The sequence below is a fragment of the Crocodylus siamensis genome, chromosome 4, assembly GCF_052110815.1.
Source record: "Crocodylus siamensis isolate JL-2025a chromosome 4, ASM5211081v1, whole genome shotgun sequence".
NCBI classification, from domain to species: Eukaryota; Metazoa; Chordata; order Crocodylia; family Crocodylidae; genus Crocodylus; species Crocodylus siamensis.
This window is the reverse complement of record NC_143398.1, coordinates 2,398,683-2,425,072: the sequence shown is the minus strand read 5'-3', so window position 1 is coordinate 2,425,072 and position 26,390 is coordinate 2,398,683. Positions and strand designations below refer to the sequence as shown.

At 54.5% G+C, this 26,390-nt stretch overlaps 1 protein-coding gene and 1 non-coding gene across 2 annotated transcripts; one reads left to right on the top strand and one right to left on the bottom strand.

Annotated features, from left to right (window-relative positions):
* Positions 1–9,656: 9,656 nt before the first annotated feature.
* Positions 9,657–10,625, top strand: LOC149865377 (olfactory receptor 5V1-like). The gene has a single exon (XM_090046268.1). It carries the CDS (start codon positions 9,657–9,659, stop codon positions 10,623–10,625), a length of 969 nt encoding a protein of 322 aa, XP_089902394.1.
* Positions 10,626–21,647: 11,022 nt separating this feature from the next.
* Positions 21,648–21,729, bottom strand: TRNAS-UGA (transfer RNA serine (anticodon UGA)). The gene has a single exon. It is a non-coding gene; the product is annotated as a tRNA-Ser (tRNA).
* Positions 21,730–26,390: the final 4,661 nt, after the last annotated feature.

Genomic DNA, 26,390 nt, shown 5'->3' with positions numbered 1-26,390 from the left:
AATCACCGTCCCCGATTTTGGCTGAATCTGAATCTAAATCGAATAGGGCCCATTTTGCACGCCCCCTACTCCACACACCGCCCTTCCATGCACTTGGTTGACAGCATTTCCTTGCCCATTTATTGTGTCTGGGAGCTCCTCCCAGTTACTGGGTGGCAAACACTGACACAACACCCGGATCAGATCTCCGGCGGTTTTGAGCCCTCCAGCTGCCTTTTTGTGTCCCCCTTTAAAAGCCAATCTGTGACATTGTGGCCTGACTGATGTGGCCATAGTGCTACCAGGGCACGTCACTGATACGGTTCCAGTCTGTTTCCGCTCGTTTTTCTCGTCACCGGATTTTGGTTTCCAGGATCTGCAGTCTCGGTTTTAAGTCCTGTAGGAGCCATGGGGCTGGTATTAGATTGCCTTCCCCCTCTGGGCTACACCACTCATTTCCACACTCGTAATGGGTGTAAGTTTGATCAGGGTCATCGTCCCCATCCCTGTGGAAGTGAAGGCAGCCACTATTCCCTGTTAGCTTGAAGCCGGTCCTCTAACTGCCTGCTTCGTACTTCACGCTTTCCGTGATCCCCGCCCCCTCGTCTGGGGTTGTCCAGCTGCCCCCAGAGCGGCCCTAGCAGCCCCGCACTGTCCTGCTGGCGGGACTTTATGTTTTCGAGCTTGGCACTTCATTGAGCTGCCTCTGACGGCCGGGAGCTTACTTGTCGGTCAGCAGCTGGGAGGTGAACGCCGTCCGTTCAAGCCCGGCCGTCCAGGTGTAAAACCTGTGCCCGTAATCACGTACATACATCCTCTGGGGCTTTTCACTGTGCTATAACCTCTCGATGCTCCTCCTCTCAGGTTTCTACCTTTTCAGGTGTCCCCTTCGCAACCATGTGCAGTCCTTAAAGGAGAGCTGCCCTCCTTCTCAGTTTGCCTATTTTAAAAATCTTTTTAATCCACTTCCTCCATTCATTCCCTCTTTATCAGGCAGGGTATTAGTGCTACCCATGCCAGATGACTTCCTTTTACAGTGGAGCAAAACTCAAGCTGCAAACATCTCACCAAAAAAACAAAGTGCAAACAAAGTGCTGCCGCAGCGACCTGCACCCCAGTCGGGTGCCAATTCAGTTACCCAGATTACAGGTCACCTTGTGAGTGGGCTACTGAGAGAAGAGGCAGAAACAGGTCTACAGCCCAACTACTACTTGTTTGCACCATAAAACCTGAGAACACGCATTTATCGCAAAGTCTATCTGCCCGCGACAGCACCGCATAGACTCGCACCTACCCCAGATCAGGCGCCTCGAGGTGTGGGAGGAGGGGGGCACGCAGACTGGCAGCAGGTCCTCTTGAATTTGCTGAGCTCTCCAAATATCCCTCCAGCCCATCCCCAATATTGATAGGTGGCTGGTTTTAATATTGTAATAAATAACTTCTGACTGGTTTGATTTAAATTCTTTGTTTTACTGCAACTTTTGGAACCGCACTGAACCAGATCTTCTGTGGACTTGGGAGGTGCCAATTATTTGGGATTTCTATCCTTGGGAAAGAGGGAAGGCTTCTTATCTCATTTCCTTCCCCATTATGCAATGCTGGTCCTGTTTCTTCTTCACCTGACTTTATGGTCTGTTCTGACACCCTGATTTTGTTTTGACAAGTTATCTAAGCATTATAACAAAACTATATCAATGTCCAAGGACCTGGGCAGGAGGCAGAGTGCGGGGGACAGAGCTCCCCATGCCTCCGCTCACCCCCATTCGGAGGCTGGAGAAGTCCCGGACATCCCGGTAAACGGGGGCTCTGACCCCTCATCCATGCAGCTAAAGCAGATTCAGAGCATCCTGCTGGGAAGGGCCGGGGGCCGGGGCGAGGACCGGGGCAGACTTCAGGACTGGCTTTCTGCCCTTGCGTGGCCCGGAGCAGGCCGGCAGGCACCTACCTGTGCGGGGGCCAGGGCTGCTCCCGGGGGGAGGAAGCACGCTGCCAGGCCCCGGGGCCGGGGGGTCCTGCGCTGCCCCGGGCAGGGGCGTCTGGGTGCCCGGCAGCGTGGGGCGGTGGTCTCGGGCACCCCAGGGCGCTGAGCCGCTCCTCTCGTGCAGCGGGGCCGACACGCTCCCCCCGGCCCTGGGGCCGTGGCCGGGGCTCGGCACCGAGGAGACCGACTATCGAGCTCCCGGCAGCCGCAAACCCGCAGACAGCCCCTCCTGCTCCCTGTGCTCTGAGGGCTTCATTGGCACTGGCTTCAGGGCTAAGTGGGATGGAGCCCGGAGCAGGGCCTTTTCTGTCTCCCCGCTCATGTCCCCACAGACCAGCCCCATCCCCAGGGGCCCCGTGGCGTCGCCGGGCTGGAGGCTGGTGCTGAAGCGGTGTGGAGGGTCCAGGGCTGTGGCCTGGGCCCTGACTCTTTGCCCTGGCCTCACAGCCCTGGCGTGGCATGCATCCGTGGGTGGGGGCCGGGCAGGTGGCGGAGAGGGGCGCTGACAGGGCTGGAGGGGCCTGCGCTACGGCTGCCTGTGCCACGCCAGTGCTAGGGTCCTGTGTGCTGGGAGGGGAGCTCCTGTCCCACCAGGTCTCCCGTGACCCTGGGCACGACTGGCCCACGAGGGGGAAGAGGTACGGGGGCACCAGGACACACTGGATCCTTTGCTTGTGACAGGGCCTCTGCCGCTCAGTGCAGCAGCTACAGCCAGGTCTTTTCAGGATCTTAGCTGGACACGTGGCACAACTCTAGCCTGGTGTGACCAAACCCTGATGCCTCCCATGACTTCCACTTCATGGTACAATCAACCAAAAGCTTTTGGAGTCAGACCTGAGCGCCGCTGACAAACAAGCATTTAACAGTTCCCCTGGGCCTCGTTTTTGTGTACAAAGAGCAGGCCGGGTAACGAGGCCCCAGAGTGTTTTCTGCTGTTGTCGTTAGTGCGAGGCCCATGGGTGCAGACAGGGCCATCGGGATTGGGACCCAAGCAGCAAAGCGGAGCAGAAAAACGTTGTTTTCCAGTGCGGGGGTTTTGCTCCCAGAGTCCTATATGAACAACACTAATTGGCCCCTGTGCAACCTTGGCCTGCCCAGACAGACACCAGGGGCTAATTGAGCCCCTCCAGGTCACAGACTGAGGTGGGAGCGGGGGCTGGCCCCGCTGCCCCTGTTCCAAGTAGTCACTGGCTCCCAGGGCTATCAGGGCAGTTCGTGGGTCAACACCCAGCATCCCACTAGCTGAACAATGTCTTTCCCACCCCTGGCAATGGGGATGGGGGGTCCTGTGATGCCAGACCACTTGCAGGGAATGTCCTGGCCACTAAAAACCAGTATGATGAGCACAGCTGCTCTGCCCAGGGCTGGCCAGGCCCAAAAGGGACTTGTGTGCCCAGGCGGAACAAGGTCAATAAGGACAAGTGCAAAGTGTTGTCCTTAGCACAGGACAACCCCATGCACCGGTGCAGGCTGGGGGTGACGGGCTGGGCAGCAGCTCTGCAGAAAAGGACCTGGGTGTGACAAGGGACAAGAAGATGGATACGAGCCAGCAGTGCGCCCTTGGTGCCAAGAAAGCTACCGGCATCCTGGGCTGCATTGGTAGGAGCGCTGCCAGCAGATCGAGGGCAGTGATTCTTCCCCTCTATTCGGCACTGGGGAGGCCACATCTGGAGTTGTGTGTCCCGTTGTGCCCCTCCCCCCCACTACAGAAAGGACACGGACGCCTTGGAGAGAGTCCAGTGGAGCGCAGTGAAAATTGTTGGAGCACTGATGTGGGCGCGGAGCTGTGGGTGTGGGCCAGGCAGGTGGCAGAAGGGTCCTGGTGGGGCTGTGAAAATGAACGCTACATGTCCCTGGAGGCTGGGGGTGCACCGCCACACTCAGGGGGTGCACATGCACCTGCGTGCACCCCCTACACAACACCAATTGCTGTGAACATGGCCTGGAGGGGTCTTTGCTCAGGATGCCTGCGCTGCAGTGCTGCGGTCCCCTGTGCCAGGAAAGGAGCAGAGGTCATAGTTTCTGCTCCTATTGGGGCTCCCCTGAGACTGGGCAGCACCAGCCCATGTTGGCGAAGGGAAATGGGGGCACCAGGCTGAGTTGGGAGCTTAGGCCAAGGCAGCCAGTGATGGCCCCAGTGGTGACAGCCTAGTCCCACGTGTCATGGCCCCTGACCCAGGGTGTGGGGGCCTGCAGGGTAATGGGGTGTCATGGAGGAAGCATGAAGCCCTGTCATGACGTGAGGGTGCTCCCAGCCTGCCCCGACCTCTGGGACTGGGGTTGGGGCTGCTCCCTGCTGGGGGCTGGTGCTATTCAATCAGGCTTCTCTTCTCCAGACTCAGTCAGCCCACTTCCCTCAACCTCTTCACCGGTCCTGTACCCCGCTCAGCCTCAGGTCTGCACCCACCGCATGGCTGCACCCTCCCGGAAGTGGGGAAAGGCCCCAGCTCCTCCCCACATGCACAGGTCCATGGCCACCCCCACTGCCCGATGGGGCTGTGGAGGAACCCTATTCCAGCTTCCCCCCTCTCTCTAGGGTTAGTCTGTTTCCCTTCTATCACGTGCCTATCAACCCAGTCACTACTGAGTAACTTGCCAGACACCTAACTGGGATCTCGCTGCATGGCAAAAGCCACTCAGATTTGCTCAAGCTTGTTTTCTTGCTATATTTTGCTATTGCTATTCCTTCCCCTTCTCATCCCTCTTTCTTCAATAAAGCTATTTTAGCACACTGTGCTGTGTGCGCTTAAGAGGGAAAGGACCTGCTAAGGTGGCCTTGGTTATTTTACTCTCCTTCCTCATGGGAGGCTGCTGATGAATGCTTCAGACTAACAGAAGCACCCCAAAATCCCAAGGTCTACAGGCTCTGTGTATCCTGGGTGGCACTGGGCCCGAAGACCTGATTCTGGGTGGCGGCTACGGTACCCTAGGCTGGCGGGTGTGCTCCAGGAAGGGAATTGGCCAGATGTAGGCACCCCGGGGGAGGCAGTCAAGGCTTGGCTTTTGGCCAGGCGCAGTACCGCGGGCGGCTTAGTGCAGGGGCACCCCCTTCTGGCCCACCACAGGGGCCACCCACTGGAAGCCCATGAGCCCAGTCTTGCCAGTGAGAGCCAGAGGCTCAGGGCCAAGCCAACCCAACCCCACAGCCCTGTTGGTTGGGTGGCTGTGAGCAGGACCCTCCTGGATAAATGCAGGTGCATGGTGCTGACAGGAGCCCTGAGGAGAGGGCAGGGCAGAAGCAGCAGGGCTCAGGCATGGGCATGAGGGGATGAAGGGCTTAGTGCAGCAGGAGGCCATGAGCCCCAGGCATGGAGCTGGCACGCAGGCCACAACCCTGGACCCTCCACCTGGCTCTAGCACCAGCCCCTAGCCTGGAGATGCGCTGCTGAGCCCTGGGCATGGACCAGTCTATGGGGACATGGGCAGGGAGGCATGTCGCATGCAGCTCTGGCCCCAGCACCCAAGAAGCCCTCTGGGAGCAGGGAGGGAGGGGCTGTCTCTGGGTTTATTCCTGTTGGGAGCTAGGGAAGTCAGTCTCCTCTTTGCTGAGCCACCAGCAATGGCCCCAGTGCTGGGCTGATTGTTGTCAGCTCTTTTGCACTAAGAACCAGCACAGAGGAAAGGCTCAGTGCCCGTGGGGATGCCGCCGGGCATCCAGATGCTCCTCCCTGAAGCAGCAGAGAATAGCCCTGGCCCCAGGGCCTGAAACCATCCTTTCTCCCCACAGAAGCAGCAGCAGCCCTGGCACAAAGCGGCCACCCCGTCTCCAGGTAGGTGCCTGTAGGCTCTGCCCTGGGCTGTTTTGTACATACAAGAGCAGAGAAGCAGAGTCTCAAAGCCTGCCCCTGTTCTTGCCCCAGCCCCAGCCCCTTGCCAGCTGCATGGAGAAGGGACCAGAGCCCCCGTTTACCGGGATGTCCACGAACATCTCCAGCATCCGAGCGGAGGTGAGTGGGGGCATGAAGAGCTCTGCCTCCTGCCCAGGGCTGCATGAGAAGGGAGACCCGCCTGGTTTTTCTCTTTGCTAATCAATTCCCCCACTAGCAATTAGTGCCTCGCTTTTGATTTGCATCTGCCTGGCTTCAGCTTCCAGCCACTGCCTCCCAGGCTTTTGTCCGCAGGACTGAGGTGTCCTCAGCTCCTGGGAGAGAGACAGGTTCCTCCTGTTCAGGCCGTTCCTCGCTCATGAGCTACGGGGGAGAGAGCCTGTTTCAGATGGTAAACTCTTCTCTAAGTCTCAGTCCCCCGCATGGCTGCCGCCCCCTCCTCCTGGGCAGTCTTAACTTATATAGCCCCTGTGACCTCGTTCCCCTGGTCCAGTGGAGGCCAGCTCCGGTTGGCTGCTGGCCAACCAGTTTGAGCTACATCGCCAGTTGCCGGGCAGACTCCGGCCCCCCAGGTAGATGCCCCTCACCCGGGTGGCTGATCCCAGTCCCGTCGGCAGAGGGAGCAGGTCCCCCTCCCTCAGGACTGCAGCCAGCTCAGGTTCCCTAAAGAGAGAGCGTAAAGGTGTGTCTCCTCTGCTGGGCCCATCCTAATCACATCGTCACAACACAGAGATTTTGGGGAGAAACAAAGGTGGCTTCCTGCCACAAGAAGCCCTCCCTCTTTCCAAACGACAGAAATCCCAAATCACTGACACTTGCCAAGTCCACAGGAGATATGGTTCAGTCCAGTTCCAAAAGTTTCAGTGAAACAAAGACATTTAAATCAGACCAATCAGAGGTCTATTAGAATATTAAAACCAGCCGCCTATAACTATTAGGCATGGGTTGGAGAGAGAGATTTAGAAGAAGACTTGCTGCCAATGTATGCATCACCCTCCTCTCACCTCTCGAGTCTCCCCAGCCTGGAGAGGTGAGAGTGCACGTGGTGGTGTTGTGGGCAGACAGATACACTTTGGGATAAAGGCATCTTCTAATGTTTTAAGGTGCAAGCAAGTAAGTCGAAGCTGGGCTATAGACCTGTTTCTGCCTCTTTTCTCAGTGGTCCACCCACAAAGTGACCTCTAATTTAGGTAACAGAACAGACACCCAACTGGGGCTCCAGGTTGCTGTGTGGGAGCATAATTTGCACTTTGTTTTTTCGTGAGATGTTTGCAGTTTGAGTTTCACCCCACTGGTACAAGTCACTCATTTGGCATAGGTAGCACTAATAACCTGCCTAATAACGAGGGAATGGAGCAACATCTCAAACAAGACTTATATGTTATGGGTGATCAGGATGGAAACAGGGCACATTTGACACCCCATAGCCCTGGAGGACCCTCTGTGAAGAATGCGATGGGTGGATTAAAAAGATTTTAAAAACTGGCAAACTCAGAAAGAGGGCAGCTCTCCCATAAGCACCATACATGGTTGCAAAGGGGACACCTGAAAAGCTACAAACCTGAGAGGAGGAGTATCGAGAGGTTATAGCACAGTGAAAAGCCCCAGAGGATGTATGTAAGCAATTACGGGCACAGGTTTTACACCTGGACAGCCGGGCTTGAACGGACGGCGTTCACCTCCCAGCTGCTGACCGACAAGTAAGCTCCCGGCCGTCAGAGGCAGCTCAATGAAGTGCCAAGCTCATAACGTCCCACCAGCAAGACAGTGCGGGGCTGCTAGGACCGCTCTGGGGGCAGCTGGACAACCCCAGACAAGGCGGGGGATCACGGGCAGCGTGAAGTACGAAGCAGGCAGTCAGAGGAGCGGCTTCAAGCTAACGGGGAATAGCGGCTGCCGTCACTTCCACAGGGATGGGGACGATGACCCTGATCAATCTGGCACCCGTTATGAGTGTGGAAATGACCGGTGTAGCCCAGAGGGGGAAGGCAATCTAAAACCAGCCCCATGGCTCCTACAGGACTTAGAACTGAGACTGCAGATCCTGGAAACCAAAATCCAGTTGCAAGAGGGAAGAGAAAGGAAACAGACTGGAACCAAATTATCTACGTGCCCTGGTAGCACTATGGCCAAATTAATCAGGATGATGTCATAGATTGGCTTTTAATGGAGGACACAAAAAGACAGTTGGAGGGCTCGCAACCGGAGAGTGATCTAGGTGTTGTGTTGCTGTTTGCCACCCGGTAACTGGGAGGAGCTCCCAGACACAATTAACCAAGGGCAAGAAAATGCTGTACACAAAGTGCGTGGAAGTGCAGTGTGTGTGTGTGTGTGTGTGTGTGTGTGTGTGTGTGTGTGGATCCTTGCAAAAGACACATTGTTCTCTTACCTTTCCAACGTGACCCAAGCAACAGGGCCATCATCGGGGTGGTTTTTCACCCGTTCTTCTCCCCTGTAAGCTAGCAGCCCCTGACTTGGAGCAAGATGACAATCTATGGAAAAATGTAATTTCAGGATTCCACCGTGGTAGTGTCCCATGTACCTTGAGAGTAATCTCAGGCCGTGCTGACAACCATTTTGGAGAGACGTACTACTGTTACTTTAAGAATCAGGGGAAACTGGTTTTCCCCCCAAACTGAGCAAACAGGGGCAATATTGCCTGAAGACACAGTTCGTTTTCTGCAAATGAGAAACTATTTATTTCACCAAACTAGAACCCAGTTATTACCCCAAATGAGAACCCAGTTAATTCCTTAATAAATTCGTTTTATTTAGCATTATAAAGTATTAACTACAAGCATGCTTTTGGATATAATTTTTGCAAGGGAGTAATTGCATATTACCAGTCCTAATAAAACACATCTCGAGAGCTGCCCTGGCATCTCAGAGCTGGCCGGTTCCTTGAAGGAAAATCAGAGATTTTCAGTTCTCATCATTAGGCTGAGGGGAAGGGGATGCATCTTCCTTTGTTCAGGTGGCAATTTTTATAGTCCATAAGTCACCTTGCTACCAGTTAAGCCAGTTTCTGTTTTTCATCAACACATTGAGTTATGTCTTTACTTTATCATTGCTTTTCCCTTCTCCGGCTACCAGGGAGTCTTCTGCTCCAGATATGGTTCGAATGCACCATAACAAGACTTTTTATCCATTGCAAGCTTTTTTCAGACTTTTTACCAAAAAACCCCCAACAAGTTATACTAGACCTTTCTTTCTAGAAAAGCAGGTTACACAATTATATACCTTGTGCATGTATGCCAACTCATCTGTCCAGAAGCTTCCCCCATTGCATTGTGGGGGTCAGTCACTGCTGTGACCTCTGCACCCTCCACCCCTTCTTGCTGCTCCAGCTTTGAGATGCAGTGAGGGGACCGGTACAAGAACGGGGGAGGCTGCCGGCACACGCCCCAAGCACGAGAAGAGGTGTCTGAGTAGCCGGAGACTGTCTGGTTTCCCTGTGCCCAGCAGAGCAGCATCCTTGGAGCCCTGGGACGTGGAGCCGACACGCAGCAGGGCAGAGCGAGGGGGAGGGCAGCGCGCCAGGCACAGCCAGGAGACCGAGGGCAGCTCCCCAGGGCCGGGCGCTGCTGCCTGCCTGCAGCAGAGATCTTTCGGGGGCAGCAGGAGGGCACTGGGGTGTCTGGATGCAGCCCCCCCGGTAAGGCCTATCCAGGGGTGCGGAAGACCAGAGCGCTGTGGTCCTGCACAGTGCGCGTGGGGCAAGGGGCAGCAATGGGAGCCCCAAGGGCCCTGCCCGTCAGCGAGACACGGCCCCACCGCGCTGGGGCTGGTGTCACTCCAGATCCCTGTCCCCGCACTCTGCCTCCCCTCACCGCTGGTCTCTCTCCCCGCAGGCGGACGCCACCGGCCCCATGGACGGGCCGAACCAGACGCAGGTGACAGAGTTCATTTTCCTGGGCTTCTCCCGCATCCTGCAGGGCCAGGCCTTCGTCTTCCTGGCCTTCCTCGCCATCTACCTCGTCACCCTGCTGGGGAACTGCCTGATCCTCACCCTCATCGTGCTGGATCCCCAGCTGCACAGCCCCATGTACTTCTTCCTCGGCCACCTCTCCTTCCTGGACATGTGCTACTCCTCCGTCACGCTGCCCAAGATCCTGGTGAACTTCCTGAGGGAGCAGCAGACCATATCCTACCGGGAGTGCATGACACAGATGTTTTTCCTCATGAGCTGTGCGGGTGCCGAGTCTTCGCTGTTGACTGTCATGGCCTTTGACCGGTATATGGCCATCTGCAAACCCCTGCACTACACCAAGATCTTGAGCCGGAGTGTATGCATCTCCCTGGCCACCGTGTCCTGGCTCTGGGCCATCCTGGGCACGGCAATCACATGCTCCCTGGTCTCCAAAGTGTCCTTCTGTGGAGCCAACCAGATCCACCACATCTTTTGTGATGCCCCTCCCCTGCTGAAGATCGCCTGCAGCGACACCTACGTCAATGAGATGGCTCTTCATGCTGCCAGTGTCGTCATGGGATCAATCCCATTTCTGTTCATCCTCATCTCATACCTCTACATCCTGCTGGCCATCCTCCGCATCCGCTCCAACACAGGCAGGCGCAAAGCCTTCTCCACGTGTGCCTCACACCTGGTCATGGTTGTCATCTACTTTGGGATGGGCAACCTGAACTACAACCGGCCCAGCGCCGGCTACTCCTTGGAAGTGGACACGCTGGTCTCCGCTCTTTATTGCATCCTTACCCCCATGCTCAACCCCCTCATCTACAGCCTCCGCAACCAGGATGTGAAGGGCGCCCTGAGGAGGGCTCTGGGCCACCACGAGAAGGACAACGTGTCCCCACGCGCACAGCCAGGTGTGGACTAATGTGAGGGCTGGGAGGAGACTCCTGCCCCAGTACACCAAGGGTTCTGCCCCATGCTGATGCGGAAAGTCCCTGTCTGCTTATCTGGGAAAGAGTCACAGCAAAGTAGAGCTGGCAGGGTATCTATATATTAGATGACTAGATGAGAGGTCATCTAGTCCCATGCCCTGCTTCAGTGCGGATCCATCCTGTCTACTCCAGCTCGGACACACGTGTCTAGTCTATAAAGACTCGCAGTGATTGCACCTGCTCTCTGTGGGATGCATTGTTCCTAGGTTTCAAGGGACAACGGATAGAAGTCGGGAGGTAGGGCTGTGCAAGGCTTTGGACCGTGCTTCGGATCCAGAGAAGCTTTGGATGCTTTGGCGTCCGAAGCAACATGTCTGGATCGAAGTGCTGGCTGTGTTAGGCTTTCCAAAGCAGTTCAGAGCTTCTGAAGCGCTTCGGAGCCACTTCCCTGCACTCACCTCCTTGAAAGTTGGCAGGCAGGCTTCGTGGCCTAAGCAGGGGCTACCATCCCTGCAGCTTTCACCCGGCTGCGCTTTAACATACAAGTGTCACCCATGTCATGAGTTTTGCCTTTCAGCAGCTTGAGGTGCAGCTCCCCCTGAATCCTTACACCGATCTTCTTGAAACTTGGCAGGCTTCATGCTCTTAGTAGAGGCTACAACTCCAGTAAAGTTCATCCAAATCAGAGAAAAAACAACAAAGTTATAGATATTTCATTGATCCCCCATTATACCCTATGGCCGGATGTCCAAAGTGGCTCCAAAGCACTTCAGAAAGCCCAGTCCTACCTCCCAAAATATACCCTTTGTCCCTTGGTGCAATGCCAGTCCCTTGTGTCTTGTCCTGCTGGCTCTCAACTTACAGAGCCAGGGATTTGTACTAGGACTCTGCGATATTTCAGCAGTTGTTTGGTTTTGGAGGTGTTTCAGACCATTTCGGTGCCCGAAACACCGAATCTTAAATTTCATATATTTCATAGACATCAGGGCTGGAAGGGACTTCGGGAGATCATCGAGTCCAGCCCCCTGCCCAAAGGGCAGGAAGTCAGCTGGGGTCATAGGATCCCAGCAAGATAAGCATCCAATTTACTCTTGAAGGTGTTCAATGTAGGTGCTTGAACCACCTCCGCTGGCAGACTGCTCCAGACCTTGGGGGCTCGGACAGTAAAGAAATTCTTCCTTATGTCCAGCCTGAAGCGGTCTTGCAGGAGTTTGTGACCGTTCGACCTCGTCATCCCTTGGGGCTCTCTGGTGAACAGATGTTCCCCCAGATCCTGGTGGTCACCCCTGATAAACTTATAGGTGGCCACCAGATCACCCCTGAGCCTGCGCTTTTCCAGGCTAAAGAGTCCCATGGCTCTCAGCCTGTCATCATAAGATCTGTTTTCCTGACCTCTGATCATGCGCGTGGCTCTCCTCTGGACTCTCTCAAGCTTCTCCACATCCTTTTTGAATTGTGGAGCCCAAAACTGGACGCAGTACTCCAGCTGCGGCCTCACCAAGGCCGAGTACAAGGGGAGAATGATGTCCCGGGATTTGCTGGAGAACCATCTGTGGATGCACGCCAGCATTTTGGTCGCTTTACTAGCCGCAGCATCGCATTGGAGGCTCATGTTCATCTTGTGGTCAGTGATGACCCCCAAGTCTCTTTCTTCTGTAGTGCTAACCAACGTAGCACTGCCGAGCCTATAAGGGTGCTGCAGGTTTTTCCTCCCAAGGTGGAGAACCTTGCATTTTTTGGTGTTAAACACCATCAGGTTCTCGTCTGCCCATTTGCTGAGCTTGTCCAGGTCAGCCTGGATCACCCACCTATCTTCTGGCGTGGATGCTTTGCCCCAAAGTTTGGTGTCATCGGCGAACTTGGCCAGTCCACTCCTGACTCCAATGTCCACATCGTTAATGAAGATGTTGAACAGTATGGGTCCCAGGACAGAGCCTTGAGGGATCCCACTGGTCACAGGGCACCACGATGAGTGACTGCCATCAATCACAACCCTCTGGGTCCAGCCACGGAGCCAATTTCCCAGCCAGCGGATCATGGTGGAGCCAAGGCCACAACTGGGCAGTTTCACCAAGAGGTGATCATGGGATACCAGATCGAAAGCTTTTTTGAAGTCAAGATATATGATATCAATCTCTTCTCCCTCATCCAGGTGATAGGTCACCTGGTCATAGAAGGAAATGAGATTGGTCAAACAAGACCTACCCGCAACAAACCCGTGCTGGCTGTCCCTTAGGATGTTAGCCTGGGCCAGTCCCTCAAGGATGGCCTCCTTAATAAACTTTTCTAGGATCTTCCCCAGGATAGAAGTCAGGCTAATGGGCTTGTAGTTAGCCGGATCCACTCTCCTCCCTTTCTTGAAGATCGGCACCACATTGGCCTTCTTCCAGTCTTCGGGCACTACACCAGAGCGCCAGGAGCTCTCGAAGACCCGTGCCAGGGGCTGGGCTATGACGCTCGCCAGCTCCTTGAGTACCCTGGGGTGCAGGTTGTCAGGGCCAGCTGACTTGAAGGTATCCAGCTTCTCAAGGTGTTCCTTCATGAGGTCAGCATTGATGGAGGGTAGGGGATCCCCCTTACCCAGATTTCCCTGTCCCATAGCAGGCATGGGCATCCCGTGTGACTGATGAAAGACTGACGCAAAGTACCTATTTAATAGGTTGGCTTTTTCCTGGGCGTCAGTTGTCAGTTGCCCCATCTGGTTTAGCAGGGGTCCAACATTGCCCTTGCTTTTCCTCCGGCTCCCCACATATCTGAAAAAGGACTTTTTGTTGTCCTTGATGCTTGAAGCTAGTTGGAGTTCAGTTGCAGCCTTGGCTTTCCTGGTTTGCTCCCTGCAGGACCGGACCAGCGCAGAGTAATCCTCCTTGGAGGTGAATCCCGTCCTCCATCCTTCGTAGGCTTTCCTTTTTAGCCACAGTAGGTCCGCTAGGTCTCTGGAGAGCCAGGGGGGCTGCTGTGCCTTCTTGCTGCCTTTCCTCCGTGTTGGAATAGATTTAGCTTGTGCACTTAGGATCGCTTCCTTGAGAAGCAACCACTCTTCAAATGAAATGGAAGGCTCCGAAACATCTCTGAAGTGAAACGAAATCATCTGAAACGTTTTGGATTTTTTGGAGGCAGGCTTGTGGGGGAAACAGAAGCTCAGAAGAGAGAAGGGGAGGAGGGGAAGAGGAAGGACTGCTTTTATATTGACATCTGGAGCTGGCCAGTGTCTGCGATCTGTCCCTGAGGTCCCTTCCAATCCCAGTGCCCTGGGGGAGGGACCGAGAAATAGCATATAAGGCTCTGCATGAAGCCTTTCTCTGCCTTTGTGAGCTGCGTTTGGAAGCAGCAGTGTGTGAAAGGTACTGGGAGGGGAAGTGGACAGGGAGAACGAAGAGCAGAGATGTAACTGGAGCTGGAGACAGTGAGAAGGACAACAACGGGATCAGCAGCAGTGGAAGTGACAGCGACATCAACAGCAACAAGGACAGTGAGTGAACCAGGAATGTAAACCCCAAACTGGGGTTTGGACTAAAGCACTGTGATTTTGGTAGGTGACGGTGGAGCGTGGGTGCTTATTGTAACAGGAAGCGCGGGTTGTAACGGGAATGCAGTTTTAGGATGTGTGATGGAAAGCTTATAACAGAGGATGTATATATATATAACTCTCTATATACAGAAATATATTTTAATAAAAAAAAGAAAAGTACTGGTTGGCTGCAGTGGCTGACTTTCTAGTTGTCAGTCTCTTGCTAGTCTCTCTTCTTGGAAAGGACTGAATATACCTTTCCAATATATTACAGATAGAAGATATATTACACACACACACGCATTTTCCAGCACAGAAGACATCATGAAGGGTGCTGGAAAGGCAGGTGCCAGGTCTTCTGGCAGGAGAGTGAGAGGGGCTGGAGGGAGAGCTGCAAGTTCCCGCCCCCTGGCAACTTAGATGTACCCTCTTCCCGAGCAGCCCTGAGGCTTCTGCCGCTGGTGGCAGCAAGGAGGTGGGACCAGTGTCTGCACTTGCCCTACCTCCACTAACACCAGCAATAATAACCTCCAGCACCACCAGCATGACAAGCACCAGCATGACTGTCTCCTCCACTCCAATTTCAGTTCCCAGCCTGAGCCTTCCAGTGCCAGAGGAGGAGCTGGATCTGGAACCAGGGAGCTCAGTGCCATAGCCAAAGAAGTTCTGGGGAAGGAGTGGAAATCTGAGTTTCTGCTCCACACCCCTCAAAGTTCCCCTAGAGTCAGATCTCTGTCTCCGGAAAGCACCTTGGAGGAGGTTGAGGTTGTGGAGGCAAGTGGCTCAGCTGAGTCAGCTCCTCCTGTCACTGTGCCTCTGCCTGCTAAGGATGGGGATAAGGCAGGATCTGCACGTGCACCCCAGAAGTGAGGGGGTAGCATAGTGTGGGATCATCAAACAGGCACAGCTAAGCATCCTGCAGCACAAAATCATGCAGGATGTGGAGACTCAGTGGAACTCCACATATCCGATGCTGGAAAGGCTGCTCGAGCAACAGAAGACCATCCATGAGATGGTCTTGCTTGGAGAGATTGGGATCAGTGGTCCCCTTAACAAAGCTCAGTGGGATACCATCTCCCAGCCATTCCTTGAGGCCACCAATAGCCTCAGCACTGGCGATGCCCTCCTGAGCCAAGTGATCTCCGTAGTGAGGGAACCTCAGAACCAAATGGAGAAGTTCCAGGGGATCGATGTTCTTGGCTGGGGCAAATCGCTGTCACCAGAGGTGCAGGCACTGGTGAAGCAGCTGAAGGAGGGCATTAAGAAATGGCTGGATCTGTTGCAATCCAGTAAGTTCACATGCTGGTGGCCATGTCTGATCCAAGGATGAAGGGGAGCACATGTACCAGAAAAACCCTGGATCACTGGGTGGAGATGCTGGTGAACAGAGTAAGGGAGGCAGAAGGGCAGAGGCGGGGGTATGTGGAAGGGGGGGAACCACTGTCCCGTGCCAGCACGCCATCCACCAACCAGCACCCTCCACCACAGGTGCTGCCAATGTGGGCCAAGAGCATGGCTTCCGTGTTGGGGTCCAGAGGCACCAGACCCCAGCTTCAGGCAGGTAGCACCAAGGCCTCGGTGCTACCTATATCGCCAAGCACGTGGAGCCACTGCTCTGTGACTCCTTGGCCTACTGGGCAAGCCGCAGCCAGATGTGGCAGGATCTGGCCATGGTTGCCTGGGAACACCTGTCCTGTCCACCAACCAGTGGTCTGAGCGAGAGGGTGATGTTGCTGGTGATGTTGTGACACCCCACTGCACCTCCTTGGATCCTGGTTTGGTGGAGCAGCTGGTGTTACTCAAGGTGAACCTCCCGCTGCTGGGGTTCCCCAAGCTCCATGTGCAGATGGAGTGAATACCACCCTCCTCACTCTGTCCACACCTATGTCCTTTTTTTTTTTAAATTAAAAACCATTTAATGCCCTGCTCTCAGAGCTGGAGACAGCACTCACTGTATCACCAGCCAGCAGGGGAAGAACATATTCCTGCTGAGTTCCCCTGCCAGGACGAACTTGGAGGTATGAGCTGGGGCTATGGGGAAGGAGGAGGCCCCAGGTTCTGGGCATGACCTAAAATCGCACCCTAAAACTTCACTTCATCAGCCTCCTGGATACAAAAAACATGGATTCAATATAGACGTTGGATTTATGACACACTATAACCTGCCTAACATCTGACTCCCCAGGTACCTCTCCACTTTTACCTGTTACATCCCCCACTGCTCCTTCCAGCCTGTGCCTCACCCTCTAACACCTCAATTTACATTTTCACTGACTGGCTTTCTGCCTGTATTGCATGCCAGCCTATGGCTTCTTCACTATTCATTCCATCTAGGAAGAGCACACACACACCAACTGCAGATGCTTCCTCAGCCTGACGAAGGGTTTTTAAAACTGAAAGCTTGCTAAGATATATTTTTCCAACTATTCAGTTGGTCTAATAAAAGATATCAGAGGTACCCTCAACTAGTCCATGCTGGGGCCAGGGGCCCACTGCGAGGAATGCTCAGAGTAAGACACTTGGGATTCTGACTGGCCTGAAGTTGGGGCCAGGGCCTAAGGGAGAACTGAAGGTCCCAAAGAGGGGACTATAGCTGGATGAGGTGAAGGATGCAGTGTGCAAGGCATGGGCCTCAGTGTAGGGGAGGTACAGAGCTGCAGAATGGATGTCACCCCAAGACACCTAAATAGGCCGCCTGGTAAACATTTGAATCAGTTTTCCATCAAGGCATGGGAAGCAAGAGGGGTAGGTGGTTGGCCCATAAACAGGTGAGCGGGCAGAGATCTAACCAGCACCAAGAAGGCCCCCTGTTATAGGCTACCATCCCTGCCGGTTTCATCCCACTCTCCCTGCCGGTTTCATCCCACTCTGCCTGCCTCCCCCCCCCCCCCCCCCACGTCATGAGTTTTGCTTTGAACAGTTTGAGGTGCAGTTTCACAGAAACCCCCATACCTATCTCCCTGAAACCTGGCAGGCTTCATGGCCTCAGCAGGGGTTATCATACCTGCAGGTACAATCTGAATCAGGTAAGAAATGACAGAGTAATTGGCATTTTAATGATTCCCCATTATAGCCTATAGCTGAATCAACGAAACAGTGTCGAAACTCCGAAACAGATTCGGCTGAATTGAAACAAACAGTGATCCACAAGGTTCCCAGAGAGTCCATCAAACAATGTCCAAGAGGACTTAAAGGCTGCCTCCCTATAACATAAATCCATCAAGATGTAGCGGGTGAGAACCAAGGGTGCCCAGTGGGCCAAACTGGCATGGTCAAGGGGCCTTAGAGGTAACGCGACCATCCTTAGGGACCCCGTCCCATGATAGAAGCCTATTGTCAAAGCCCCCGTGCTCCATTCCAGACTAAATAATCCCATTTCTTCTAACTTGTCCTCCTGTGGCTTCATTTCTAGACTCTTACCATAGAATCATAGAAGTCGGGTCGGAAGGGACCTTGTAGATCTTCAACTCCGACCCCCTGCCTGGGGGGGAGAAAAGACTGGACTCAAATGAGTCCAGCCAGGTAGTCATCAAGCCTCTTCTAAAAGACAGATTGACAGATATTTTTCTTTCCCTGCAGGGTTGTACGACCAAGGAGGATGCACCTCAAGATGAGCCCTCCACTGCTAAGTGGCAGATGGTCACCTCCCGTGCCAGGGCTGCTCGAGACACGGCAGCATCAGTTCCTCCAGTCCAGCTGGAGAACAGGTATGAAGTCCTGGCAGCCCTGGAGGAGGCGGAAGGAGAGGTCAAAACCGGGGAGGAGGCAACTCACGCTCACCATGTCCCATGGAAGCTGAAGGAGGCAAGAAGGCCAGGAGGAAGAAGCATCGCGTGATCATCATTGGTGACTCCATCCTGAGAGTTACGGAGGGCCCCATCTGTCGCCGGGACCCCTCAGCATGCAAGGTCTACTGTCTACCTGGAGCGAGGTTTCAGCACATGAAAGGGATGCTCCAGACCGTAATCCAGCCCACCGATTATTACCCCATGGTCTTAGTCCATGTGGGCACTAATGATGCGGCCAGGAGGAGCCCTGATCACCTGATGGAGGACTACCACGCTCTGGGGTGCATGCTGAAGGAGATGGGCACACAGGTGGTTTTCTCTTCTATCCTGCCAGTAAGTGGACAAGGCAGACGGCATGAAACGTGCATCGTGGAGACCAACTGGCGGCTGCAGGAATGGTGCTTCGAGGAGGGCTTTGGCTTCCTCAGCCACGACCGGCACATCACGACGAGAGACATGCTGGGATGGGACGGGCTCCACCTTTCCCCGAAAGGGAAGCATGTGTTCTCTTCTAGGTTGGCGGACCTCCTCCAGCGGGCTTTAAATTAGGCTCATCGGGGGAAGGGGAAGATGAGGGCAGAGGAAATATCAGACTGCCAGACCAAACAACACCCACAACTACAGCCCAGCCCAGACCATCGAGCGAAACGAGCAAACAGGTAAGCAATGGGGGCCAAGGTAACGCTGGGACTAGGGGGTCAGTACACACACCCACAGAAGGCCTCTAATGCCTCTACACAAACGCTCATAGCATGGGTAACAAGCAGGAGGAACTCACCCTCCTGCTGGCTGACACCAGCCCGGACATAGTGGGGATTACGGAAACATGGTGGGACGCAATGCATGATTGGGCAGTGAATGTCAAGGGCTATAGGCTGTACAGGAGGGACAGGATAGGAAGGAGAGGTGGGGGGGCATGGCACTCTATATCAAGGAGGAATACACATCCTCGTTAATTAGCAAGGAGTCAGGGGAGGGGCACTCTGAAGTGCTTTGGGTTAGGGTACAAGGCAGTCGAGGGGAGAGAGACTTAACGGCGGGGCCTACTACAGACCTCCCAACCAGGGGGAAGAGTTTGACCAGGAATTCTTGGGTCAGCTCACAGAGGTGGTGAAGGCTAGGGATGTGGTGGTCATGGGGGACCTGAACTTCCTGGACATCTGCTGGGAAGAGCAGTCAGCCAGGTCTGACCGCTTACGCAGGGTCTTGGCCAGAGTGCAGGACCTCCATCTAACCCAGGAGGTACACAGCCCCACCGGGGAGACGCCTTGTTGGACCTGGTGCTGGCCACGGGAGATGACCTGGTGACGGGGCTGGAGGTGCTCGACCACCTGGGCAACAGTGATCATCGCCTGCTGGGATTCACCATCCAGCACAAGGTGGCAAAGGCTGCAGTAAGGCAGCGGCCCTAGATTTTAGGAGGGCAGACTTCAACAAGCTAAGGAGGATAGTTGGAGAAGCACTGAGGTCCCAGAGGGGAGGGGAGCCAGGTGTCCAAGGAGAGTGGTCGCTCCTTAAGGAGACGATCCTCCAAGCCCAAAGGGAGGTAATCCCAACGAGGATCAAAGGGAGCAGGAGAGCACACAAGCCTCCGTGGCTCACCAAAAGCATCCGGGAATGTCTCCTTGCTAAAAAGGAGGTGCACACCCAGTGGAAAGAAGGGGTCATCACCAGGGAGGACTATTCTGTAGTTGCTTGGGGATGTAGGGGGGCAGTCAGGAAGGCCAAGGCAGAGATGGGACTGGGACTAGCTTCCCAGATTAAGGACAATAAGAAGTCCTTCTTTAAATACATAAGGGGTAAAAAGAAGGTCCCGGGTAATGTGGGGCCCTTGCAGGACGCATTGGGAAATTTGGTCGTCACACCAGACTACAAAGCTAACATGTTCAATGATTTCTTTGCCTCCGTCTTCCTAAGTAGGGACCAGAACAGCCACCTCCCTGCTGGGCCCCCCCTCGGGCCCCAGGGGAGGCACACCTGGGCCAAAGGTTAGCGAGGAACTAGTTGGGGGCTTCTGGAGGGGCTGGACGTGTTCAAGTCAGCCGGTCCGGACGATCTCCACCCTAGAGTTCTAAAGGAACTGGCCAAGGTCATTGCAGGTCCCCTGGCACGGCTTTATGAGCACTCGTGGTGCTCTGATGAGGTACCGGAGGACTGGAAGAGGCCAACGTGGTCCCCATCTTCAAAAAAGGCAGGAAGAAAGACCCGGGAAACTACAGCCCAGTTAGTCTCACCTCGATCCTAGGCAAGCTGTTCGAGAAAAATATGCTGGCACACATCCAGGAGGGGCCAGCAGGGGACTGCATGCTTAGGGGCAACCAACACGGGTTCATCAGGGACAGGTCCTGTCAGACCAACCTGGTGGCCTTCTATGATCAGATCACCAGATCACTGGATGCAGGGGTAGCAGTGGACAGTCTTCCTGGATTTCCGGAAGGCCTTCGACACTGTCTCTCACCCCGTTCTCATTCAGAAACTGGGGGGCTGTGGTGTAGACACCCACACAGTCAGATGGGTCGCCAACTGGCTGGAAGGCCGCACCCAGAGGGCGGTGGTGGATGGGTCCTTCTCAACCTGGAAGGACGTGGGCAGTGGGGTCCCCCAGGGCTCGGTCCTTGGGCGCGTGCTGTTCAACATCTTCATCAGTGATTTGGACGAGGGGGTAAAAAGCACCCTGTTCAAATTTGCTGATGACACTAAGATGTGGGGGGACGTGGGCACACTGGACGGAAGCAACAGGCTACAATCAGACCTAGACAGGTTACAAGGGTGGGAGGACAAGAATAGGATGGGTTTCAACACAGACAAGTGCAAGGTGCTGCACCTGGGGAGGAAGAACCAGCACCATACCTACAGGCTGGGGAACTCCCCTCTTGTCAGCACGGAGGCGGAAAAGGATCTGGGGGTCATCACTGATGCCAAGATGAACATGGGCCGGCAGTGTGGGGAGGCGGTCAGGAAGGCCAACCGCACCTTGTCCTACATCCGCAGATGCATCTCGAGCAGGTCCAGGGAGGTGATCCTCCCCCTCTATGCGGCACTGGTCAGGCCGCAGCGGAAGTACTGCGTCCAGGTCTGGGCGCCGCACTTCAGGAGGGATGTGGACAGCATGGAGAGGGTCCAGAGGAGGCCACTCGCATAATTGGGGGCAGCAGGGCAGACCCTACGAGAAGAGGCGACGGGACCTGAACCTGTTCAGCCTCCAAAAGAGAAGGCTGAGGGGGGATCTTGTGGCCTGTTATAAACTTGTCAGGGGGGACCAGCAGGAACTGGGGGAGCACTGTTCCCCCGAGCGCGGCCAGGAGTGACCAGGAATAGCGGTCACAAGCTGGCAGAGGGCAGGTTTAGGTTAGATATCAGGAGGCGCGACTTCACGATCAGGGCGGCTAGGGTCTGGAACCAGCTTCCAAGAGACGTGGTGCTGGCTCCTACCCTGGGGGTTAAGAGGAGGTTAGATGCACATCTTGCTGGGGTTGTTTGACCTCAGTACTCTTTCCTGCCATGGCAGGGGGTCGGACTAGATGATCTGCTCAGGTCCCTTCTGACCCTAGAAACTATGAAACCCCCCAGGATAGGAGCCAGCATGACTTCCCTAAGAAGTTGGCTCCAGCTCCTAGCTGCCCTAACTGTGAAGTAGCTCTTGCAGATGTGTAATCTAAATCTACTCTCTAATAATTTACGTCCGTTGTTCCTTGTCATGCCGGGGGGAAAACAAACGCTGCGAGCAGGAATTGAACCTGCGTGGGGAAACCCCATTGGATTTCAAGTCCAACGCCTTAACCGCTCGGCCATCACAGCCCGGCTGCTGTTGCTTTTGCTCTCTCCTTTAGGCTCTAAATCTCTCTTAGGCTGTGGCAGCCAAAACCAGACACAGGTAAGGTCTCACCAGTACTGAATGGAGGGAACACCCTGTGTCCCACAATGTGCATACAACACTCCTGATAAAACAGTCTCAATAACTGCTACTGGTCTCTGCAAGCAACACGCAGGGGGCTTGTCCATGTAGCGCTTTTCCTGTTTCCACGTGACAGAAATTATCATTTCACTAGCTTAATTGCATCTGAAATTCCGCATTTTCACCTTGTTTTATTGAGTTAGTCATTTTTTTATTATCGTAAATTAAACCACCTCCAACATGTTTTCTTTTTAGCATAGGAATTTGTGCAAAGAGGATTATTTTTATTGTATTATTTTTCTCAATATGGATGGCAAAACAGGGATTTTCCCTTTTCTGCCACAATTTGTCCACCAGGTTGTACTTGGATACACAGAGAAATTCATGCAATCTGTTTTGCAATCCAGCCATTACAAGCCCAGTGGAAAGGCTCAAAATTGTTAGGGGCCAGGCACTTCAAGAATCAGGCTGATTAAAACTATTTTTTGTTGGACTGGCTTTTTGGTTGTAGCCGTGATGGCCAAAGGATGTAGGCAGTCCTCCAGGGTTTTACACTTTGCGTGGTTTTTGTCTCACAGCAGGGAGCCAAAATGGTGCCAAGTTTAAAACTGTGGCTGGGATTGCAGCACAGCACTGTGCAGGGGGCCCAGGCCAGGAGCAGGTCTGGAGTGCAGGGCAACAGCAGGGCTGGGGGGCAGGGAGGTTGTGGGTCGGGACTACCAAGGTCCCAGCAGGAGACAAAACCCTCACCCCCCACACCAGTTCATGGCACTACTGGGGGAAACTTGCAGCCCCAGAGCACTGGAGGGAGAAACTCGCAGCCACAGACTATTTTGAGGTCTTCATAGCATAGGAAGAGTAGGGGGTGCACCACCCGTGTCCACGTGCTCCCCACATGCTTGTGCTACAAGCCCCAAGCCACTACGGGGGGGGCTCCCTGGGGAGCTTAAGTGCTGCCACGCGCCCAGCTCTGGGGTCTAACAGTCGAAAATAACAGTGTAGTACACCAAAAAATGTACAAGTCATTTTGTGGTACAAAATATGTTTCAGGGTAGCCACACTGGTCACAAAGCCAGTTCCCCTGTTGCAAGGACAGCTCCCCGACACTGACCAAAGCAGCAGACCACAATACTGTCTCCTCCTCTTTCTGGACACAACCGTGTTGACCCAGGTACACCCAGCTCTGGGGTGTAACAGCCACATATAACAGTGTATCATGAGGGCTGTGACAACCTGTCATATGTGGCTGTTGCACCCCAGAGCTGGGTGCATCTCCACCTTCCCTATGCACTGTTATATGTGGCCGTTACAGCCCAGAGCTGTCCAGACTCTCTCGGGCATCTCTGACCAGAGTCTTGAGTGGCCCAAAGTGCGGCCTGATTGACAGTTCCCCATGCACACTATATTAAGTATATGGGCTCTGTGGCAGGAAGCCACCTTTGTTTCTCCCCAAAATCTCTGCCCTGTGACAATGTGATTAGGACCGGCCCAGCAGAGGAGACACACCTTTACCCTCTCTGTTTAGGGAACCTGAGCTGGCTCCAGTCCTGAGGGAGGGGGAACCTGCTCCCTCTGCCTACGGGACTGGTATCGGCTACCTGGGTGAGGGGCATCTACCTGGGGGGCTGGAGTCTGCCCGGCAACTAGTGATGTAGTTCAAATTGGTTGGCCGACAGCCAACAGGTGCTGGCCTCCATTGGACCAGGGGAACGAGGTCACAGGGGCTGTATGAGTTAAGACTGCCCAGGAGGAGGGGGCACCAGCCATCAGGGGACTCAGACAGGAGCCTGACCATCTGAAACGGGCTCTCTCCCCCATAGCTCAGGAGCAGGGAACGGTCTGCCTCCAGAGGGGATCTCCACCAGCCTCGGGATGACGCTTGTGAGTAAGCTACTCGAGATCTGGGTAGATATCGAGCTGGCAGTAACTCAGATGCGTGATCAAAAGGCTGCCTCAGCCAGACTGCTTTGCTCTATGGGATTTCTATGATATTGCCCTATCCTGTACCCTATTTTCACCCTACCCCTGTAATCAATACAGTTCTCCTTTCTGACTGGCGTGGGAGACTTATTGAGGGGTGGGTCTAAATTATGCCTAAGAGACCCCTTAGGTCTGCGGACTAAGGGAGACTTTCCTTTTTGCCCCGACTTGGGGAAGTGCCCTGAGTGCTTGTACTGGGTCGAGTACCCATAGGACTATGAGGCCTGTGTTTCCCCGAGGACACAGGGCCGAGAGAGTCCCCTCTCGGGGTGGTGGCAGCTACGGTATCCCAGGCTAGCGAGTGTGCTCCAGGAAGGGGGCCGGGCCGGACGCGAGGCGCCCCAGGAAGGCACTCCGAGCGGGGAAGGTGGCCGGGCGTGTAACTATCTTATAGTTTTTAGCAAAGACTTTATATTATTTTTCCTTGTCTGTATAACTGCCGCGCGGCACTCTCACATTTATGTAACCTTGAAGTCGACTGTTAATCAAAGTGAATGCTTTGTACTTTTCTCCACTGGCATTAAGCTACACATGTGCATTCTGTAAATTTCATTTCTTATCTAAAAGTGTCATTTCTGCAGAAATGAAACTTATGTAGAAAGTCTGCCTAGCAATAATTATGTAAAAGAAAATTATCCTATCTCTATATATGATAGTTAGTGTCATAGAGGCAGTCCAACAAACATCTATAAAAGAGGCAAAAAAGCAGGAAGCAGCAGAGACGACAACTGGAAAACTCTGTGGGCCTGATCACCCCGCAGACCGGTTCTCAGCCTCCCCGCCTGGGCGTATCCCAGCGAAAACAAAGGCCTCAGAAATCCGACAACTGACAACGATTCACCGTGTTACAGTATTGCTTTGTATTTCCCATTCATGAGCCCTTGACCAGTTCTGGGACTTAAGGAGCCGGCAGCCGCACCGAGCTTCGGACCAGCTCCATGTTGGAACGCGAGGGCTGGCTCTGGAACCTCGTGAACCAACGGACACCCGATAGATTAAGAGACACTAACAACTTACTCTAAGTCGTCTGCTTGTGCCAACTCGGCCAACCTCGAGGGCGGCTAAAAGCTACCTCAATCCCGCCCCACAAGCCGCGCGCTCGCACAGCTCCGCAAAGCCCGCGGCTCCCCTAAGCGGTGCCGGAGCCGCTAGCCCGGCATTTCGCCACAGGGCGCAGGGAGGTGGGTGGCTCAACGCAGGAGCGCCCCCTACTGGCCCGCCACAGGCTCAATTAAGGAACTGTGGGTTTTGGGGCTGGGATTACAGCTGGAGCAGCCGGATGCAAAGCAGGCGGGGCAGGGAAGCAGCACGTGACAGCAGCACAGAGTGGGGTCGGGAGGGGCTGTGATCACTCCACCGAGCTCTGTGGGGCCCCCAAAAGCATGGGGCGTGGGGCAGTTGCCCCGACTTGCCCCACGCAAGGGATGGCTCTGACAGTGTGCATGGGGACCTGTCAATCAGGCCACAATTTGGGCCACTCAGGAGTCTGAGATGTCAGAGATGTCTGCCTTTAGTCAGTCACTGAAGGCAACAGGTGCAAACACTAGGCGTTAAGTGTCCTTTCACGCACCCATGCAGGCTTGGGATTCTCACAGCCGGCTCCCTGTCTGGGCTGTCTCTTTCCCCCAGCACTGCCACATGCAGACACACAGGGGATCCCCTCGGCAGGTCTCTGTTCCTGCTGTACAAGCCTTTCCAGCCCAAACAGAGGACTTCCCTCTGCAGATCCCTGACCCGGTAGCTTCTCCCAATCCCTCCCACTCTTTCCCTGGGTACCTGTGTCCTTGACTGCACAGCTCCAGCCCAGGTGGGGAATCAGGTTCTCCTGGGATGACCCAGGGTCTCCTCTGTCCTGAAGTCTGCTCCCCAGCAAGCCTCAGCTCTGCCTGGAGGAGCGGGGAAGAGAGACTGGGTCTCTGACTCTCCCTCTCCAGGCTGCCATGGCTCTCCTCTGGCATCCCCTCCCTCAGATTTTTATGGCTCCATAGTAGCCAATCAAAGCCCGGGGTTGCAATGGGGGCTCTGGTCCAGTAAAAAGCATGCATTGTGCACAGCATACCCTCCATTTGGAAAAGATATTGCACCCTCTGCAAAATTTTTATCCGCCTTTCCTGCAAAGTTTTTAGGCGCAACTCAACCGCTCGGCTTGCAGCCTTTGCAGCTGTTACAATATTATTCGGTAAATATGCCTAGCTAATGGAGTTCTCTCTCTTTAGCATGTGTAAGTCATTAATAAGAAGCTTTTACTGGGTATATATTAGCTTTGAAAAAGGAATCAGGAACAAACTGCAGCCTCACGAACTGTAGCATGTCGCCTTGGCCGCCCCAAATGCCACCCAGAGCTCGCTGCCCCCTGAAAACCCTTGCATGTGGCCTGGGGCACCCCGAAACAGTGGATGGTGAGAGCAGGCCACTCACTGAGCAGGGGGTCTCCCACACCCCCAGGCCCAGGCCGCGGGGGGACTGGCAGGGAATTATGCAAGTGAAATGTTCCTGGGACCTCAGAAATGTGTGGGTGGTCCTAGGAGAGTCACATCACAGAAGTCTGCGTCTGGAAGAGGTTTACTGAACCGGGCTGGTGTCT